The sequence below is a fragment of the Aythya fuligula genome, chromosome 8 (genome assembly GCF_009819795.1).
Source record: "Aythya fuligula isolate bAytFul2 chromosome 8, bAytFul2.pri, whole genome shotgun sequence".
NCBI classification, from domain to species: Eukaryota; Metazoa; Chordata; class Aves; order Anseriformes; family Anatidae; genus Aythya; species Aythya fuligula.
The window spans coordinates 10,380,153-10,401,074 of record NC_045566.1 but is presented as its reverse complement, the minus strand read 5'-3'; the positions used below and the strand labels follow the sequence as shown (position 1 = coordinate 10,401,074).

General features: G+C 56.7%; 1 protein-coding gene across 3 annotated transcripts in view; it reads left to right on the top strand.

The window, feature by feature from the left end:
* RNF220 (ring finger protein 220) overlaps positions 1 to 20,922 on the top strand; it is a 179,425-nt gene that overhangs the window by 62,373 nt on the left and 96,130 nt on the right. Inside the window, exon 2 of one of the 3 annotated variants that reach the window (XM_032192572.1) lies at positions 8,526 to 8,600. The exons of the other annotated variants lie outside the window; for them this stretch is intronic. Within the exon in view, the coding sequence (XP_032048463.1) occupies positions 8,526 to 8,600 (75 nt within the window). The remainder of the gene's footprint in view (positions 1 to 8,525; positions 8,601 to 20,922) is intronic. 3 annotated transcript variants of the gene reach the window in all.

Sequence of the window (20,922 nt, the reverse complement as noted above, 5' to 3'; positions counted from 1 at the left end):
CCTGTGTGCACCACCAGCTGCTGGGAGGTGGCACAGCCCGGGTACCCCCGGGGTGGCCGGAGGGGACAGCGGCTGTGGGGGCAGCCTCGCTCCTGGGGTTCGAGCCTGCTCCGGCAGGAGGTCAAAAAGGCAAAGTTTCCTGGGAGGTGAATTATCAGAGGGAGCAATATTGGCAGGTCAAGCACATCGGTGCTGGGGTAATACAGTTAAGGTGCAGAGCCTTGGAGGGAGCCCGGCCGAGGAGTGCAGCATTAAAGCAATGAGCCCGGCTTAATCTGCCCCAAGTGAGGGCAGTGGGGTCTTTAATATTGTGTCAGGCTTGCAGGCCCGTGTTGGCGGGTTATTCTTCACGGCAGCTAATGCCACTGGGCTAACTGAATTAGCCCCTCCTTCCGCGGGGTGAGCGTGGGGTTGCCGGGAGGGCGATCGTGCCTCGCAGCTGCAGGGAGAGCGAGTGATGGCCTGGAAATTCAATCAGGTGAGGAGCTGCCGCCGTCCCCAAAGGACAGGGAGCTGCCGGATTGGGGACGAGAGCCCGGGACGGGGACGCCGGTGTCTGGCTCCACGCTGTCCCTGGGCAGGGAGTCCTCTGGGGGTCAGTGCCTGCTCGGGATGGGACCGAGCGCTGCCTGCGTCCCTCAGCTCACCATCCACCAGCCCTCCGTGAGCACCACCAGGCCTCCAGGCCTCGGTTTGGACACGTGTTTGGTCCCATCTTGCTCACCACGGGGAGCATTGGGTGCGCCCACGGGGTGCTGCGACCTGCAGGGTGTCTCCAGCTGAGCTGGGCAGTCCAGGTGCCAGCCTCCAGCACACCTGCAGCACCTTCAATTAGTCAGGTTGATCTGAAAGTTCATCAGTGAGGGCCGGGCAGGCCCGAGGAACTCACAAGCAGGACTTCTGCCTGGCTTTGCTGTTGGGACAAGCTGCCAAGGGACCTCCTCTTTGTGGATGCCCCATGGGACCACGCAGCAATGGCCCAGCATCATTCCCAGCGGTCACTTTCTGTCCTTTACATTAAATAATAATAATAATAACCAAAACTTTGCAAGCATGTGGTTGTTGTCCTCCAAACCTGCCATTGCTGTTTACCTCTCCCAGCCTCACCTTTTTTTTTTTCCCTTTACATCTAGTTGAAGGTATCCCAGTGAATAGTGCAGCACCCCGAGCAGGCACCACTGTCCGTGCACTGCCTGCAGTGCCAGATCCAGAGCCCCTCACCTGGGCTTTGGGGCTGGGGACAGCCTGGACCCATGCAGGGGCACTTTGGCAGCTCCAAAGGCAGGATCCGTGCCACAGCTGGGGGATGCTGCGGTGTTGGGGTGCTCGCTGCTCCCCCCGTGGGCACAGCCCCCTCCCACCAGCCCTGCCTCGAGCTGAAGCCACCGTCCCTTTGTCCCTGCAGGTCCCCTTTCCTTTCCAGGTGCCCCTTTGATCTTCAAACCTGCCCCAGCTCCCTCCGCCCCCCTCCCTCGCATTGTTATAAATGGAGGCTTTGGCTGCCTTTAAATAGTCATATCTATCAGACAAGCTCATGTCAGCCATAAATCCTGCAGTAATGATGATTTTCTAAGTGGGTCGACCAGAGCTATTTCCGCTCCAGCCTCAAGTTACCGCACATGTCCCCCCCCCAGGGGCCGGCAGCTTCATTTGTTGTCCCCCTAATTGTCATTTCTCCTCTAACGTGCTCGGGCAGAAGCTGGAAGGCAAAGAGCTGGGGGTCCCCTCTGCCCCCACGTGTCCCTGCCTGGGAGGGGGATTTGGAGGGGGGGGTGGGACTGCAGGCAGGGGACTGGCAGCAGGAGCCCACCATATGGATGCCCTTACACCTCGTCCCATGCCGCCCCCTCCCCAGCTGTGCCCGACGTGTGAAAGCTGTAATTGCAGGTAATCCCCCCGCGCCGCGCATGGTTTGAATTTGGCAAGAGCAGGAATGTGGAAGGGAGAAGGGGAAATAATGCTGACCAGGCGCTCTGCGGGGCCAACATCTGCACGAGCCATCAGTGCACATCTGGCCATGGCTGCCTGTGCTTGGTAGCCCGGCCAGTCGCTGTGGTAGCCCTTGGGGTCTGCCTGCTGCCCCACGAAGGGCAAGGCACAGACACCCCGTAGGCTGACATTGCTGCTGATATTTTGTCAGTCACGCAGACTTTCTGTGCCTTGTAACACAGAGAAGGGCTGCCAGGGTGCCCTTCACTGTTTCTTCTGCAGAGCAGAGCCCTGGCACGCTCCTCCAGGCTTCCTAGGGCTGGCACTGCTGTCAGCATCCCCCAGGGAGATGTTTCCAGGGAGGCGAGGCGAGGTGGCACCAGCAGTGCCAGAGGGGCTTTGTTGCCTCCAGGTGCCACAGACCTCAGCTGGTCTGTTTGCACTGGATAGGGATGGAAAGCCTGGATGTCCTCTAGGTAAAAGTCCTGCTGGACATTCTCATCCTGACCCTTTAACTCCAAGATTTCTTTGGGAACATGTGTAGTTGAGGTGCAAATCCTTACTTCTGGTGAGCTCCGGCGTGCTGGGAGGGGATGCTTTAAGCAGCAGGCTCTGCTGTCACACCTCCTAAATGTGGCTGGTGCCTGCCTGGGGCTGACCCAGGAGCACGAGCACCCCCTGCCCAGTGGCTGACATCCCCTCCTGCCCTCCCAGCCCCGAGAAAAACAGCCTGAGCTTGCACAGCGAGACATCAGATGCAATCGCCTCCCAAGGCTTCAGCTAACCCCCCAGCTTTCCGAGGGCAGTGCAGGTGTCATAGGCATTGTCTCTTTGGAAATTAATTTTCCTGTCGATTTCCTTATTTCTCCTAATTGATGAGGGGCAAGTCTTAGGCGTGTTGCCAGCGGCACCAGCCACAGCCTCCCGTAGGCATCAGTGGAGCCAAAAGCGCGAGCGCTGAGGGCTGGGGAGTGTAATGAACTCTCAGAGGACTCGTTGCAGCTCAGCCCGTGCTCTAGATTAGCTGAGGAATCATCTGGCCCAGCTATTAACTGTCCCATTTAACATCATAAATTATTAACCTAATTTTGAGGAGGGTCGGTGACGGATCACGCTGATTTTGTCGGCCTCGCCGCAGCCTCCCCGCGCGGGCAGAGCCTCCGGCAGCGCCTGGGAGCAATGCCTGCAGGAGGATGGAGATGGGGACAGCACATCCTTGCTGCTGGGAGGCTTCCAGCCCAGCGGAGGGGCCAGCAGAGGAACAGCCAGGGCAGGGCAGCGCCTGGGGGGATGCTTGGGTGAGGTGAATATAAGAGAAGTCCCTTGGGGAGGAGTAAAGCAATCCCCTCCCCGGCTTTTGAGGAGCCGTGGCGATGCTGAGAAATGCATCCAGACCACTTTGTGCCCCATAACACGCTGCTCCAGGGCTGTGTCACGGGCACCTTGTCCTAGAGCTGTTCCCTGTCACCTCTGGCTGGCTGACCAGGTCGCCTGCCCCTAGAGGAGCTGGGTTAAGCATCTCTCAGGATGCTCTTTAGTCTGGACAGCAGAGGGTTGGGAGCATCTGCTTCTCTGCTTACCCTCACAGAGTAGATCTTGTTTTGAATGTGGCAGCACTTCCTGGGAGAAGTTAATAAAATAGGGGGAAAAGCAAATCCTTTGGTCTAAAAGTTTTATGCCGTTCAGAGATTTTTTCAGCTAATGTGGAAATTTCAGTGGAAATTTTAGGGATATCATCTTTTCTTTCCTCTTCACCTTCACAAAGAGAGATGCGTGCAGAGGGCAGGGGCTAGGAAACACCCTCCAACCAGCATTATTCCCTAACCGCGTGGAAAAATTTTGAAGTCGTTTGGCTTGTCAAAAACCATACAGCCCTCAAGGAGAGCAAGCTCTGAAAACCCTTGTAAAACGCCTCTTTCATTCTGGCATCACAGAAAGGACTTTTTGTTTCCCGGCGAGCAGCTGCGCGGCTCGGCGCTGCCTGTCCGCGCGCGTGTCCCAGCCACTAACCCAAAGTACCCGGAGCTCGTGCTGCCACTGCTGCCCCTCTCCTGCAAAACATGAGGTTGGAAGAGTCCAGCATTTGCAGACGCAGGGCTTCCACATGCCCCTGGCCTGCAGTGAACCCTTAGATATCAGCAGGATGGAGAAGACGCGAGGAAATCGCGGTGCGCACGCAGCGCAGCCCGGCACGGGGCTGGTGCCCAGCACACGGATATAAAATACAGCGCCCTGCCATAAAACATGCACTGCTAGTCTATATATTTTGCAATCCCTTTAAAGATTTTTTTTTTCTTTAAACCCCTCACCCCAGCTCCCTCCCCGCTCTCCCCCCAAAAAAATTATTATAAAGAATTATTGCCATTAGTACGTCTTTCCCAGTGAAAGGAGAAAATCGCCTCATTCATAATTTATACCCTCAATTACTATTAATAAAGAAATATTTCAGCAGAAAATCGCCTGGGAAAATTACACGTAACATTGCATTAACATTCTATTTGAACATTTTCATCACATTTGTTATAGAGTTAATAAGAGGGATATGCTCCCCTGACTTCTTCATGAAATTATGGGCTGCCTATGATAGTTTAATCTTTTAGACTTTATATAATATATTCACTTTACTAATTGAGCTATCCAAGGAGCAGTTAGGGATGTTCTTAAACGTGGAAGACAAAGTAATCAGGGCCGTGACTTCCTGACTAGCAGATCTTCTTCCGGAGATGAGGAGCCACACGTGTGAGGAGCACAGTGCTGTGTGTGTGCTGGGTGCTGCTCCACCAGCCCTTCCCGTCACGCCCTGCCTGCCATGGAAAGTGAGTGGGAGTGCAGGGTTTTGGTGATTTTCAGGCAGGAGAAGGATTCCCCAAAAGCTCTGTTTGTATTTCAGAGAGCGGGTCTGGTGGGTATGACCGAGACCTTCTCCCTGGAATAAGAAATGCCCAGTGTGGGGGGTTTCTCAGGAGCAGTGCTTCGTCTGGACAAGCCTTTAGGGTCAAATTCACTGCTGGGCCCAGTAGGGTACCCCATGGGGATTGCTCTTGCCCAGCATGAGCTCGTCCATAGGTGAGCACCTGCAGTCACCCCCAAACTGCTCTTACAACTTCAGATCCCTGCAGATTGCTGGCAAATCCTGACGGCGAGCCAAAGGGTTAACAAAAAGCTTTCATGCCCTGGGATTCATTATCTGGAACTCATTAAACAGCAAATAAGAGCCCGGATGTTGCCAACTGAGCCCTGCTGAAGGCACCTCCTGGGGGTGAGGCAGCCTGGGATGGCAGGAGGACTCCTGCAGGAGACCAGAGATGGGACCCAAAGCTGTAGGTTGGTCTCCTTGGGGCTGAGCTCCGTCTTCCCAACCCATGTGAGCCCATGGGGGGACGAGGACAAGTGTGTGACAGTCCAATCCCACTGTTCCCCATGCAGCAGAGCACCCCGTATGGGTGCAAAGGGACATGGGGCTCCATCGAGGTTTTAATAGTGGAGCCTGGTCCTCCTGGGGTGCTCAGCACCCTCCCTGCCGAGCCTACAACCAGCATTTTCCTGAGTGACACGAGCCTTGGCCACCACTGAGCCACGCTGGGCAAGCAGCAGCCCAGGGAGCCCACAACGGGCAGGGGGCCACGAGCTGCCCCCTCTGCCAGCACAGGGGGGGAAATTTCCAGGGCTGAAGGAGCAGAGACCAGGGAAGGTGAAGCCTGGGCTGTCAGCCCCGGGGAAGGGCAGGATGGGCCACGCTGCAAACAGGACGAGGCTTGTAAACAGGGCTCCAGCTGGGATAAATTTAGTCCGTTGGGGCTGCAGCTCCAGCGCGGCAGGACACAGTGTCAGGGCATTGTCGAAAGGAGAAGGGGGGAAAGAAGCTGAATAAACAAACACAGCTTGTCCTTTTTTTTTCTCTTTTTTTTTTTTTTTTTTTTTTTTTTTTTTTTTGTGTGTGTGTGTCCCAGCGTTGTTATTTCAGCCGGACAATTGCCCTGCAGATTGAGGGAACAGGCTGGAGTTCTCCCAGCCTGTTCCCTCATTTTTTATTTTTTTTTTTGCTTTGTGTTTCCCCGTGGGAATGTGTCATGCCATTGCTGTGCCCCGTACCTGTGTGCTCGGACAGCCTGCAGACGCTGGTCCCAGGGTCACTGCTTCACAGCCCCACGGGGACCATGCAGCTTGGCTTTAGCAGTCATGTAAATTTTACTTTCTGTGCATACTCAGCCCAAGCTGCCACCCATGGGTGTCCAGGGGCATTTATATATGGGACAGAACAGCTCCGGAGGCGTCCTCCTCTGTGGAGGAGCTGAATGTCTCTGCAGGACTTGAGAAATGGGGATCAGGGCTCCCGAGCGTTTTCCCTAGTTCTGTCGTGGGTTTTGGACAGGCCTTATTTCCCTGACAAAATCACCCGTGATCCAAGGAGCAAAGGGCTCAGAGTTCTCTGTCAGCGCTGCTCTGCCAGGACCGAAGTCTTCTCTAAAGGCCATGTTTAGAGGCAGCCCAATTTTCACATCTTAATTTTATTTTTCTCACATCTCTCCCTGACACACACATGCACGCACACACACACTCCTATTGGAAAAACGATTTTAATACCCATGGCACATTGTCCTGGTGTGATATAAAATCCAATGACATGTGGCATTTGGAAAAGGTCACTTCCCCCATCAGGATTCATTATCCTGCCTCAGCCCGGGAAGCCATGGGGTTGCCCCCGCCTCTGCGGACCCCTTGCCCCTCGCCGGCTGCGGTGGGCGAGCAGGACGAGGGGACGAGGCAGGGCAGCTGCAGAGTGAGGGCTCTGCTTGCTCGTGCTCATGTCCCTGCTTATGGGAAGGCTCAGGACGTGCAAACCAACTCCTCTGGTCAATTTTGGGTGCACAAGGCTCGGGCTGGCTGTCTGCTGCCTCCCCCTGCCCCGTCTCTGTTCCCGTTCGAGCAGGAGCCGGCTCTTGTGGTGCCCTCGCTCCGCACGGTTGCAGAAGGGAAACGTTCCCCTTCCCTGTTTCACTTGTTCAATTTTCAGCCAGGCGGGTTTGGGAAGTGCCCTTCTGGGTCGGTGTGCTCACCACCGGCTAGGCAGAACCGAGAAGAGAAAGCAGAGGAGACCAGGACAGCCCGGCTGCTTCCCCAGGACCCCCTTTGCCCAAGCACACCCACCTCCCCGCGCTGCTTCCAGCTCCCCACAGCCTGCAGGTGCCCGGTGGCACCTCCCAGAGAATTGTCCCATGGGGAGGGCAGGGGGACTGGCACTGAGGACTTCTCCCCTTTGCCACAAGCGACCTGGGGCCACCCTGTCTCCTCCAGGGGCCAGTTCCCCACCCGTGGCAGAAGGGAGGTGTGAGGGTGGGTGTGGGGAGAGCAGAGGCTGGGGCAGGGCAGGGGATGCGGGCAGGAAAAAGGTGGTTGTTTTTTTTTTGTTTTTTTTTCCATAAAGAGGAGGATTTGCATTATTTTTGCATCAGGGAGTGGGGTTTGATGCCTGCTGAAGATGACTTTTCTGAGTGCTGAGGGTGATGGCGAGTGTAGCCCCTTCCACCGTATAAACACCAGTGAGTTATGGGTACCCCAGCCTCTAATTATGCAGTCAGCCCCAAATAGGCTGTGTCTAACGAGGCTGACAGACTAATATCTCAAGAGCCTTTAATGCGTTATCATCTCTTGCTGTATGACCTCATATTTATAACTGCTCTGGTGGGAGGTTGAGAAATGTCCTTCTCTTCCCCCAGCCCCCTCCCCAACTTCCCCCCCCCCCCAGCAGCAGCTCTTCAGCCTCATCTGTTAGGATCAGGAGGAGAGAGGCGACTTCTCTCCATCCATCACCAGCCGAGTTCGCGCTATTAGATGATTAAAGACATTTTTTATAATATTTGGAAGAGGCTCTGAAACGTCTCTCAAACAGAGTGATTTATGCCCGCTTAACCCTTGCCTGGCCGGGCCGGGGGCCGGGGGTGGCAGCAGCCCAAGCCGTTGGGCAGCCTGGTGACAAGGTGTGATTCATGAGCGCGCGGCACCTGCAGGAAGCTCCGGGCAGCTCCCAACGCAACGGGGACTTGGTGGTTTCTGAGGCTGCAACGGCTCGAGCAGGAGGAAACGGCGCCTGCCCCCTCCCCAGCGCTTACACAAGAGGCGCCGGGGGGGCCGTGCCCCACCACACGCATGTGGCACCTCCTGCTCACACCCAGGAGCAGGAATATCCCATCCCATCCCATCCCATCCCATCCCAACTCCATCCCAAACCATCCCATCCCCACTGACATGAGCCACTTGTGCTCCCACTCCACGTTTCCCTTTCCCTTTTCCCCATCCCTCCCCTGCCCTGTGCACGCCGTGCTCCCAGGTGCACGGTCTCACTCCCATAAAGAGCCACGGGCATCTAGATCCATCTTTAGGGCATCGCAGCCTTGCTCAGAGTTGGTCAGTAAGACTTGTGGGGATGATGGCCGTGCTCGTGCTAAAAACCTGCCGGAGGCCAAATCGCTGATGTTCTCCGTGGTTTGTCCCAGTGGGGAGTGGAGGCTTGCCCGCAGGTTGGGGAAGGAAGCCCGCCTCCTCTGCTCACAGACGTAATATTTCATAATCCCAATTTCTTGTCAATTGATTGCCAGATAGAAGCGACAACCAAAGAGGGCCCCAGGCGTCTGCAACTGCCACTCATCGTATGATTTTAACTCTCCCCCTCTGTAAGTTTGCATTCTTTTCTTCTTGTTGTTGTTGTGTCCTAAAGAAACATTTTCCCCCCCCTTCCCTCCCCAAAAAGACTCTGGGAATCCCGCTGCCCTCGTCAGTTCGGTGCTGAATGTCCGAATAGGCGAGGAGGGTTAATGCATGACGAATAGGTGTTTCATTAAAATGGTTCATCTGGCATTACAGAGTCCAAGAGATCAATAGATTTCTTATAATCACAGCCTAAAATCATCTTCAGCGCCACTGCTTGCGGGCGTCAGACCCTGGGCAGCATGTGTAGGGGACCTGGGCATCTCCTGCCACCCCCTTGTGCCCCCTGTGCTGTGCCCCCAGTGCTCCCACAGCCAGGGAACTGCGTGGCCCGGCCACCCCCCATCCCCAGCCCCTGTCCCAAGGGTGCAGATCCCCCCGGTGCCGATGGGCTGGCTGTCACACCCCCTAATTCCCCACGGGGTGCCACCTCCCGGCTCCCTCCTCCATCTGCCTGCCCTGAGCTGCTCCTGGCCAGCTCTGGAGACACCGTGACAAATCCCACAGCCACGGGACCCCAACCACCCACACTGACCCTGCAGCTCCTGCAGGGGACAAGAGGGTCCATATAAAATGAAGGCGAGCCCATCCCATCACTTTCCACGTCTCTTTCCTGCACTCACCCAGCTACACATGGCTTGAGCAACCTGGGGAGAAATCCCCATGCTCCTGTCTGCCCCACGGGTGGGTGCCCAGTGCTCGTCCTCTCCCACGTCCTCTCCACGGGGCTGGGAGGAGATTTTCCAGCCCCCCTGGGTCCAGTCCTCTCCTTCCCTGCCTCATTGCTTATTTTCGGGCCATTATGTTCGACAGGGAGAATTTGTTTCTGTCCAGAGCCAATGCCCGGACAGTCTCACGCCTCAGGGGATTTATCATCCTGAGCTTTTGTTTGTGGGTCTCCGGGACCCTCTGCCCCACAGCCAGATGCTTCCCCGTCTCCTCCAGGGAGCCTGGAAGCCCTGACCCCACTCCTTCTGTGTGGCTGCCCAGGTGGATGCAGGATCCCCACACCCTCACACACCAGGCACGTTCATGCCCCACTCCACAGCCCCATGGCTGGGTGCCAAGGAGGGGTAAAAGCATCGGGTGGCAATTTGGGGGCTCAGGAAGCACCAGAATCTGCTCATGTTCGTGCTGCCATCCTGCACCACGTGGCAGCGGGGCGGTGGAGACGCCTGCACCCATGGGTGCGCTGCCCGTCTACGTGCATGGTCAGTGTGATCATATTGGGGTTGTGGAGAGGATTTGGGGTCCTTCAGGCTCAGGTTTACAGAGCTGTAGTGGGATTGCGTTTCCAAATCACCACCACTGCTGTGTCAGATGGGGAGCAGCACGGACACCCCCTTTGCCACCAGCCCCTCTCTTGCTCTCCTCCTGCCCCGGGGACATCCTGGCCACCTGGGTGAGGTGACCAAGGGTTGCTCTGGATGCCAGCAGGGCCCAAAGAGAAGGAACGGGGTGCAGGGCCCCTCCACCAAGCACCACCCGTCCCCGCAGCCCAGTCCCCTCCCCGGCTGCCCGCATTCCTCCGCAGCGCCGGGGAGGGGGCCAACCTTTGGCACGTTTATTGACACTCCCCGAGTTCATACTGCGACTCTACAATCTTTCCCCGAGATTATTAAGAATTAATTGATCACTTTTATATTCCCCCCGATACCCAGTGCTGCTCCGCGACAGGCAGCGGGAGGAGGAAGGGAGACGGGAGGAGGGCGGGGTGTGTGTAAAAAACACACTGATAAATGTTAATTACTCTTTTACAGCCCTTGTCAAATTCCAAAGCAAGTCGTAAATTCATTAAACTCTAACGGATTAAGCACATGCAGCTTATTTAGTCGCCATAAACAAGATCATTTGGATGTTGATTTTCCCCTTTTTATTGCTCCAGCAGAAAAGGGGAAAAATCAGATCAGGGAAGCAGTTGGTGGTTACCAGGGCGTCAGAAAAGTTTGGATTTATTTTATATCTTGTTTTGGTGCTCCGTGGCTGCTCTCTGGAGCCCATCAGTCCCCTGGCAGGGAGCGTGGGGCTGCCAGGAGCCGAGTCCTTGCCCCAGGTGGCTGAGCCTGAGCGGGCAAGCAGGGGAGGAGAGGGGCTGTGGGACGTGGCCACCATGGTGCTAAAAGGGTCTCAGGGCTGCCTCCTCAGTGCTGAGGCTCTTAAAGACCTGAGACAGATGGGATGCTTTTCCCATTTAGCACACCACCAGCCCTGCTCACTGTGGGACACATTTCTGTGCCCACTCTGGTGCTGTCCCCAGGGTGCTGAATGTGTCCCCAGCAGATCCTGGTGACGGAGGAGAGGAGCAGGGGAGGGATGCCGTGCTGCCACCAGCACCGAACGGGGAGGGATGAGGTGCCCATAGCTGCTCTCAACACGGGGACGGGCCCCGGGGTCCAGGCCCTACATCGCTGCCGACCCGCACGGCGTGCTCGCCATCCTGCACTTGCACGTGTTAATAATCCAGGCTGACCTCCTGAGCTGCACGAGCAGGGGAAGGAGAACGAGAGGAGGGTCACGGAGATTAATTAATACTCAGGGCTCTAATTATGAGTTTCTTCAACACCGGGCTTCTAATGAGGAACAGGCGCTGAGACAGCTCCGAGTCCCGCTGCCCCCCAGCTGGCCCTGCTGAGACGTCTCCTGCCTCCTGGCAGGGCCAGTTGTTTGGGGAGAGGGATGGGAGCCAGTCCCCGGCCCCCTGCATCCCCCCCACTGCTGCACTGGAGACCTGCCACCACCCCCAGCACACCAGGGAGACAGGGGCATGAGGTGCCCAGGGGCACCAGAGGACCTTGGTGGGAGCATCCCCTTGTCCCCATGGGGTGGAGGATGCTTTCCAGGTGCCATGCTGGTGGCCAGCCCTGCTGATGCTGTGGGGTTGGCCGTGTCCCACTGAGCTGCTGGTGGCTGTGGGGCTTCTCCAGCACCCAGGAGCCTCCGGTGAGGCTGTGCTGATGGGAGCAGGCGGCAGCCGTGCGCTGCAGGCAGCAGAGGGAACTCTAAACACCTTGCCAGCACTCACTGCTTCACAGCTACTGGGAAAAAATTAGGGCTTTTGCTTCAGCACTTCTAAAAAAGATGTCCTGAGCAGTGGAGGGGTGACCTCCTTCCTCCAGCCCTGCCTGAGCCTGAAACCAGTAGATCCCAGAGGGTCTGTGCCATGAGGATGCACACCACCCCCTGTGCTTGCCCCCCGGCGGGCACAGGGGAGGAGAGGAGGGGTCTCAAACACCAGGGTGTCATCCTTCAGAGCCCCGCTCCTGGCCAACATCTCCCTCCTGCAGGCTCCAGCCCTTTCCTCGCAGTGGGTGCAAAGGGCACTGATAAGCACTGCAGAGCCAGCAGTGCCTGCAGGGTCCCCCCTGCACAGCCCGGGGCTCGGCTGCCATCACCCTACATGGGGACGTGCCCCGGGCTCTGCTCCCGAGGTCCCCCCATGGTGATGGGCACCGAGGGGGCGGCGAGGGGTTAACGGCAGGAGCGTGGCCCACACTAAGCAGTAGCTAACAGCCACCAGCTAATAACTTTATGGCTTCAAAGCAGAGCATTTATCATGCTGAAGTTTGTTTATGCACTAGTTATATGGCGCATTATACCAGATCTGTGTTTGGCTGATAAATTCCCGGTGACAAGCGAGGCTACCAATGGGGACTTGCTGAGTCCAAAAGACCAGTAGCTTTTTCCTGAACTCTGCTTTCTGAGATAAGCATGGTTTTTCCTTCTTTTACTTTGTAACTAGGTAAAAAAAAAAAAAAAAAAAAAAAAAAGGCAACCAGTAAAGTAAAGAGGGGGATTCCTGTCCCAGACAAGTTGCCCAACACCATGGTCCCCACTATGGAGCAGAGGAGGAGGAGGAGGGAGGCTGCCTGGGGAGGACCTGCCCGGAGGCTGTGTGGCAGCACCTCCGTGATGGCAAGTGATGCACATGGGCCCGCACCAGGAGATTTGTGCATGTGCAGAGCAGGCACTGATAAGCCCTTATGGGATCTGGGAAGTTCCCACGACCAGCAAAGCTCGGTTCCTGCTGCCTGCAGGGAGTGTATTTCGGGGGTGGAAGGATTAGAGGGCAGCGTGGCGACCTTCTAGTCCTGCCTAAAGTTTCTGAAATGATATATGATCGTAGTATTTGTCATTATCTCTCACTGTTTTTATTGTACTTGTCATTATTTTGAGGTTGCGTGAGCGTGCAATTTGTTGCTGAGCACAGCACAGCTGCTGCGCTCACCTGTACCCCCTCGCTGCTGGGCTAAATCGCTTTAATCCTGCTAATAATAATGACCTTCACATTTCTGGCTAGCTCTATCACTGGAGCCAAACCCACTTTGCAAACATTAACGAGCTCGGCCTCCCGACTCCGTGCAAACAGGATGGGTCAGGATTAGCTCTGCTGCTGCGGCAGTGGGGAAACTGAGGCAGAAAGCAAGGAGCGGGCTGGTCCGAGCCGACCCCAAGCGGCTGCACGCGGAGCCTCTCAACCCTGTGCCCTTTGCTTTAAGACACACGGCCGTGCACCTCTCTGCATGCAAGCGTGCCCCCATGAACATGCTTGTTACGTGTGCTCCCCGGGGAGGGCATCTCGGCATGTTTATCCGTGCGTGTTTGGCCGTGCATAAACAGCTTCTTAAGTGCAATGTGTGCATAGGTACAAAATGTGTGTCTCCACCTCTGCCTGCTGCGTTAGCATCCTTCGGGGCCGCCCACCTGCACGGCCATCCCTATCATAGGGTGTCCCTGGTGGGGCCAGGTACCTGTGGCATCCCCGGCCCCGTACCTGTGCCCGTCCCGGGTCTGCATCCGTGCCTGCGCGTACCGGCCCCTGCAGGCTGTAAATACTGCCAGTGTGTCGGGGAGGTTGAGCGGTTTATGGCTCAAGGTCAGGCCCATGAATCATAAAAAGGTGTCGGAAGGAGCATTAACTCCTAGCCTTCGCTCGGTCGCTGTGTGGTTTCAGGCGGGGCCCCGGAGGCAGTGATTAAAGGGTGCACCTTCCCCTTTCAGTTTTACGGTAAAAGGAAAGCAGTAAATTAGAAGCCCGCGGGCTGGGGCAGGCCGAGTCCCGCCAGCACAGTGCCTACACGAGGACCGACCACAAACCCAGCACCGCTCCCAGGGCAGGATCCGGCCCCTCCGTGTCCCGGAGCCGTTTGTCACCGCTGGGCCTCGCGTGGCCGCTGGCACGGGGTGGCCGCGGGTGCTCAGCCCCGCGGAGAGGCAGCGTCCCCTTGCTCTGCACTTTTCTTTATGACTCCAGCTATCGTTAACTCGAGTAATAAAATTTTTTGAATCCAAATAGATATAATTAACATTTAATGCCCCTGTTTTCTTGAGAATTGTCAGGACTATTAAAAGCTGCGCGTTGACTGAGGAGGGGAGGCAGATGTTTCTGCTGCCGAGGTGGAAGTGGGGGACAAAGCTCCCTGTGCCAGGTCTGCAGTGCTGGGGGGCAGCAGGGGAGACATCCAGCCCCGTGAGGAGCAGGGGATGAAGGCTGTCCCCAAATCCCACTCTTTCCTATCGCTCAGCTCTGGCAGCAAGCCTGGTGACACCCAGCCGTGCGCATGGCCAGGGGTGAGCCACCAGCATCACCAGTGCCCACCTGCCCCCAGAAGCAGCAGAAAGGGCTGCGGGGAAGGCGGTGAGGTCCTTTGGGTGCCCCGCAGCACCTGCCAGCCTGGCAGCACCCCAGCCCTGCCCGCTGCCTGCGGGGCAGGCTGCCACCGCCTGCCTGCTGCCGGTAATAGCAGGGGCCTCGGGGCAAGCCGGCAGAGCACATCTGGCCGGGGATGCTGCAGGGACCCTGCTCGCCCCGGGCAGCTGGGAGCACGGCTCTGCTGCTGGGGAGATGGAGGTGGCTGGAGGAAAAGCCCGGTGTCCTGAGGCTGGGGCAAAGCAGAGCCTTGCATGGCTCTGAGGAGGGAAGGAGGGAGCCCAGCAAGTTGCCAGGAGGGAAAGTGCTGCTCCTCGCCCTAAAAAAAATGTGCTTTATCCCCCCCCCACTGAGGAATGGCATCGCGGAGGCCTGGAATTGACGGGGCTGCCAGAGCTGATGGATGGCGCGACAGGGAGAGCAAAGCGGGTCAGCAGAGCAGAAACCAGCGCAGACAAAGAGACAACGTCCCCGCTCACAAACGCAGGCGGTGACACCCTGTGCCGGGGCTGGGCCCCGAACAGCCCCGTCTCTGTTGTGCTGCAGTGCTGGCACAGCTGGGGTACCTGGGGTGCCACCCGGCGACGCTGGGCTCACCCCAACAAGAGCGCCCTTTCTTCGTCCCCGCACAGGCTCCGATTGTTCGGGTGTTTCCCCTGCCACCACCCTGTGGGGCTGCTCTTCCCAGAGGCTGTGCCGGGAGGATTTTCAGCAGAGATGCTGGGGCTTCACTGGTTTTGAGAAAGGGACCAGGTTTCCTGAAGGAGCTCCAGATCAGGACACCTCTTGGCAGTGCTGCTGTGTGAGCCTAGAGCCTTCCTGTGCCTCAGTTTCCCCACCTGAGGTCCTGCTCTGCACATGCACTGGTGCATTCATCCAGAGTGGATGTGCCCAGTGCCCAGGGCAGTCCTGGTGCGGGCAGACTTCTTTGCTGGGCACACAGCACCCTGCTGGCCATCCTGGAGCAAAGAGGGAAGCTGAAAGGTGGAAGTCTGGATTGGTGTGGGTTTTAGAGGCCAGCTCCAGGGACCTGCCCATGTACAGGGGCCAACAATGAGAGGAACTGAGTTTTTGCACATCATGGAGATGGTGGCTGCAAAGGGAGCTTGAGAGTCCTGGCATCTCTGTTAACTACAGCCCTAACCTCGGTGAAACTTGTGGGCAGTTTCTGTACCCCTCCAGTTTTTTGTGCCTCTCCAGCCCCGGACAGATCTGAACTTCCTGCCCTTAGCTTGGCTCTCAAGCAGCTGCCGAGCGTGCCCACAGCCACGAGGAGGAGGAGGAGAGCGGGAAAGGGGCTCAGCTTCAAATCGATGTCGAGCCCTGTGATAAGAATCTCTTATCGCCGTTGTCATTGTAATGGCTGGGACTGAAATGTGGGCTGAGCGAGGCCGGATCTCGGCACAGCCAGGGGTAGGGAGGAGACAGGGGCGCAGCAGGGAGGCAGTGGTGGCTCTGTGGTGGGGTCCCAGCTCTTCCAGCACGCCCTTGCTCTCTCCAGTGATGACCAGAACCAGCTCCCCCGTCCCTTCCCAGCCCCGGGTGCTGTGTGCGGTGTTACAGCAGGCAGCAGCAGCCCCCGGTGCCCTCAGCTGCAACGCCATCCCTCAGAGCCATGCTCGGCGTCTAACCCCTCACACTCGTCCCCTATGTTTTATTAACAACTGTTGATTGGGATCCCAAGGTCATCTGGCCGTGCAGAGCCACAGATAAAATCTAACACCGCTGCAATCCCCTGCATCTCCAGACCTACCAATCTCCCCACCTAGCTGCAATCTCTTCCACGGAGCTTCCTTCCAGCTGACAAGCCCCAGGAGGTTAAACCCGGTCCTGCAGCAAGGCCACTGCTCTGTCCTCCAGTGACACCCCCAGGGGCACTGCTGGGTGATGTGACATCTCCCTGCCTGCTCCCCAGGGGCTCTCCCCCTTCACTGCCCTGGGGGTGGGGAGGGTGCTGCCCCTCACCCCCGGTCCTGCTGCCAACGTGGGGATAAAATCAGCAGTGGGGACTCGCACAGCTTCATCCAGCCCTGCTCTTGTTCTGCTGGAGAGGGCGGCTATGAATGTATGGACTGCTTTTTCCAGCCCTTCTGGATGCAGGTCTCATGGATGCTCCCAGCTTGGTGTCGAGGAGCGGGTGGCTGGGGTGCCGCTCCGGAGAGGTGCCTGGGGGCTTGCCCAGTTAATTCCAGGAGGAGCAGCGTGTCAGGTCGAGTGAAATTGGCCCGCCGCAGGATTTATTAACGTTTCCTTCCTTCTGCCTCCTGCTAGGTGCTGTGCTAAGATCCCACACCGTGCAGTCATCTCGCTAAAGCCGAGGGGGGCTTAGTGCTTAAATGGTTTTCTCGCCGCTGTGGAGTTTAGTGCTTGTCAACAAGCCTGAGACCTGGCTGAAGTGCCTTGACAAGCAGGGCAGGGGGGGTGGAAGAAGCAGGTATCGGTGCTGGGGGAGCAGGGAGCACACAGACTGGGTGTCCAGACTGCCCCATGTACATGGGGTTGTCACATACCCAGCTCCGTGCACACCCTCCAGCAATGAGACAAATTCGGCTGCCCCCTGCTCCAAGGAGAGGTGCATCTGGCCCAGCTCTGCATGAGTTTAAACCTCTCAGAAACATCTTCATTAAACACCACTAATGTGAAAAAGCAGAGCTTGCCCATATATTTTTAGCCCTTGCTTTTTAGGCTCTACCAGGAATAGATCTGCGCACGCGAACTCATTTTGTGCTCGGCATTAATCTGCCTGCCTCAGCTGCCTGTGCTCCTGGGGCGAGCCCGAAGCGGGGCCGAGTGCCGTTGCAGTAACAAGCTGGCTCTGCAGATGGGGATAGCAGAGCTCGGAAACCAAACCCGGCTCCAGATGCCACTTGGAAAGGTGGCCCTGCCTGGGGAGGGCAGGAGGGGACCCTCGCCTCCCCCTGCGCCCCAGCCTGCCCTGCCCCAGGAGTGCTGCAGCAGCAGCAGCCTTGGGTGCCCCATTTGCTGCTGCTCGTGGGTCGCCCGAGTCAAGCGTTTGAGCAGGATTCGGAGGAGGGCTGGGTGGTTTTATGGGCAGTAATTGCATTTACAGCCCTGCTGGCTGAGGCACTGATCGAGCAGTGAGCCCACTCCCTGCTGAAAGCTGGGTTGCAGCACCGTCCCGAGGGCAGCCCCATCCTTTGAAGCATCCTTGGCTGGCCACTACCCCATGAACTCACGGATTGGTGAGGTCCTCAGCTGGTGTAAGCTGGCATTTCTGCATGGATTAAGCCTTTCACTTCATGGGAAGTGCCAGAGATTTTGTTTCTTTGCCCCGCTCCTTGGCTTTGCCCTGCCACCCGCGGTAGCTGCAGGCAGCCCACGGCACACCCCACATTGTTTCCCCATCACCTGCCGCAGGCCCCGCATGTTTCCATTTAGTCGACATGGTGGAAAGCTGTAAAACATATGTCTGCTTCCCGAGGAGAGAGGAAAAATGACTTCAACAGCTTGGTCCAGTTAACAGCTTGGGCTCTCAACTGCACTGCTGGCTTGGCAGGGACTCTGTCCAGCTCTGCATTAGCCGGACCAAGGCGCGTGTCCAGAGGGAGGGAAGGGTGCTTGGGGGAAGGATGTTTTTGGGAAGGGTGTCCCCAGCAGCACCGGGGCTGGGCTGTCCCCAAAGAGCGGGCAGCAGCAGCACTTTCCACCCCACCCGCCACGGGCTCCTCCCAGCACAGCTCCCCATCCATCCCATACATTTACCTAACGCTAATGAGACGTATTGATTGGAATGATGGGATTTGTAAAGGTCGCGGGGTTAAAGTACATAAAACCAGCCTTTCTGGAGCTGCAATATCAGGGCCGATGGGTCTGGTGGGAGAGATTAAAGGCCTCGTGCTGCAAGAATGGAGAGAGCTGACAGCAATTACATTTCAGATGTGTGCATAGTTATAACCCCCCCCCAACACCCACAAGACAGGCTGCCATGTCCCCACCATCACAGAGCGGGTCTCCAGCCTGAGCAGATCAGGGAATGAAAAGGGAAAGGGAAAAGGAAAGGAGAGACTGGTGGTCCCGTTGGAGAGATGGTGCTCAGCCCTGTCCCTGTGGCCAGGCTCATGCCCCTCTTTTCAGATTCTTTTCAGCATCTCTGCACTAAAACCACATCGATGGCATGAAACTTCGAAAGCGCTGCAGCCCCTTTTGTGAGAGCAGGACTCCCACTGCTGGTAACGAGCTGGCAGGTCATTAGAGCCGCGCTGTCCCCCGGGAAGGACCCTCCATTTGCAGCACTGCCTGCCCAAGGGCTGCTCCAGACCCCAGAACCCAAACACCGTGGGTGAATGGGTTTTTGTCCCAGGACATGGTTAACAGGTCTCTCTACAGGAGGAACAGATCCAGACGTGACTTTCCCCAGAGGTTTTTCTCAGCCGTGGCCAGGGATGCTCAGTGCTCAGCCCCGGGTTTTCTCCCACTGAAGATGTCTCTCCTGGAGCTGCAGGGCCAGCTCTGGTGGAACCACCTCACCCTGTCCTTGCTGGACACGGTCTGTCTGGTTCTGGGTGCAAACCAAAGAAAGCCCACGCACAGCCACAACACCTGGAGGTGACCTGCTTTAAGCACTGGGGGCTCCCTTGCTGGCTGCGGGTTTCTGAGGGTGCAGGGCGATAAATATCTGCCCCTCGTTCCCTGGCTCTGCAGAGGGAGGGATGGGTGAGATAAGGGCTAGGCTAAGGAAGGTGTTGTCCTAAGGAAGGCTCTGTCACTGCACAGGGACACAGCTGAATTAGCCCCACAACCAAACTCACTTCAGGCAGGAGCTTTCCAGCCCCTGCTCATCTCAGCTTAACCTTGCCCACTGCCCCTTCCCCTCTCATGGCAGGATTAACACCGCAGGTGCCTGGGACTCTGGAAGCCTGCATCACACTAAGCCCACGACACCAGCATGGGCTGTGCTTTCCCCAGGGCTCAGTCCTGGGATGAAATGCAGGAAAAAAAAGGATCCATTTGCCATGCAGGGCAAGAAGCATGTTGCTCACCTGCAACTGTAGCTGTCAAGGGCTTAGCCTGTGGCATGAAGCACCAGCAGCCCAACCAGCCCCAGCAGAGCAGTTGTGCTTGGGTTTTTTCCCCTTCTGCACATGCTGGAGCCCTAAATCCTACCCCTGAGTGCTGCTGAAGGGGCTGGGTTGGGTGGTAGCAGTGGAAACACCCCCCAGCACCTCACAGCCCAGGCACCTGCCCATCTCCCTCTACCTTTATTTATCCCTCCCGCGCGCTCTCCTTCCCTCTCTCCGATGGTAATGAGTGGTTTGCACTGGGAACTAAATGAAGTTGATTGCCCACTGGTGTCTGCCATTAGTGGTAATTAGTTAAAACATCAGAGTATAAACAGTAAATTGGCTCTAATAATTAATACTAGCACTCAAGCATATGAGAGACACAGAGACTGGGAGAGAAGCAGCGGCAAGCTTGTAAAATCAGCTGGGGCTGTTTTAATTAAAAAAGAAGGAATGTAAGTAACACGGTATTGGAAAAAGGACAAAAGCCATCAGGATCTTGCTTGTTAGGAGCGTGGTCCTGTCTCCCCTGGAACAGTGTTTGCCTCCAGCCTGGGCTCTCCGGCACCCGCGGCGCGGAGGCTGCGGCATCCCCGAGGAGCTGCTGGAGTGACGGGTTTCCTCCAGATCTGACCTCTGCTTTCCTTTGGGAAGAAGGGAGGCAGCAAGGGGCTGCCGGGGTGGGCGGCTCCTGCAGGGGAAGGTTGGGTTTTCTCCTAGAATAATAATTTTTTCTCGCAGGTTTTGCCAACTTGCCCTGAGCGCGTCTGCCCTTCTTCCAGCTGGTGGCGGGGAGGAGGGGAACCCAGTCCTGGGAGAAAACCCTCTGTCCCCCGAGTGCCTGAAACCCTTCATCTTTTTTTAAAAAGAATAATAATATTAATAAAACGCAGCTTGCAGCAGGAACCCCGCCAGCGCCGGGGCTGGTGCTGAGCCTCAGGGCGGCGGCAGGGAGCAGGATCGCGGGGCAGGGCGTTTGGGGAGGAGGGGAGGCTGCATGCATATTGCTATTAATCATCCCCGCGTGCGTTAACCATGCTAATGTCCTAAGTGACAATAGCCCATCTCGGCTCTTGATTTAGGGTCTGTGAACGGAAGCTGGGCTCCTGGGAGTAAATGCGTGAATCCTCCACTGATACTAAACCTTCTAATAAATCTAACGCACACCAAAAAGCCCTGGGCACTAAATCCCAGAATCCGGTAATTGAAACCCTTACGGCTCTCAGAAAAAAAAAAAAAAAAAAAGAAAAAAAAAAAAAAAGGAAAAAAAAAAGGTAACCGGTGAGTGGAAGCGAGCATGTGTTTTTACAGAATATCCACCCTATCTGCACCTGATTATCTCTAGTGGAGACAAAGGAAACCCAGTGCCTCCTCGTGAAGTGCTTCGTTCCACGGGCTTGAAATAATCCCTGGGGAAACAGCAGCCTCAGTGCTTGGGGTGCTCGGGCCCTGGCCACATCCCATTGCTGCCAAATGCCACCAAATGGGGTCTCCGTCTCCTGGAGGGGGGCATTTGTAGGAATAAGTACGTCTGGGTTGGGGCTGTGAAGAATTTGGTGTCGTTCCCACAGCCTGCATGTTTCTAGTAGCCAGTGCTGAGGCTGTTTATGGGTTTGTTTG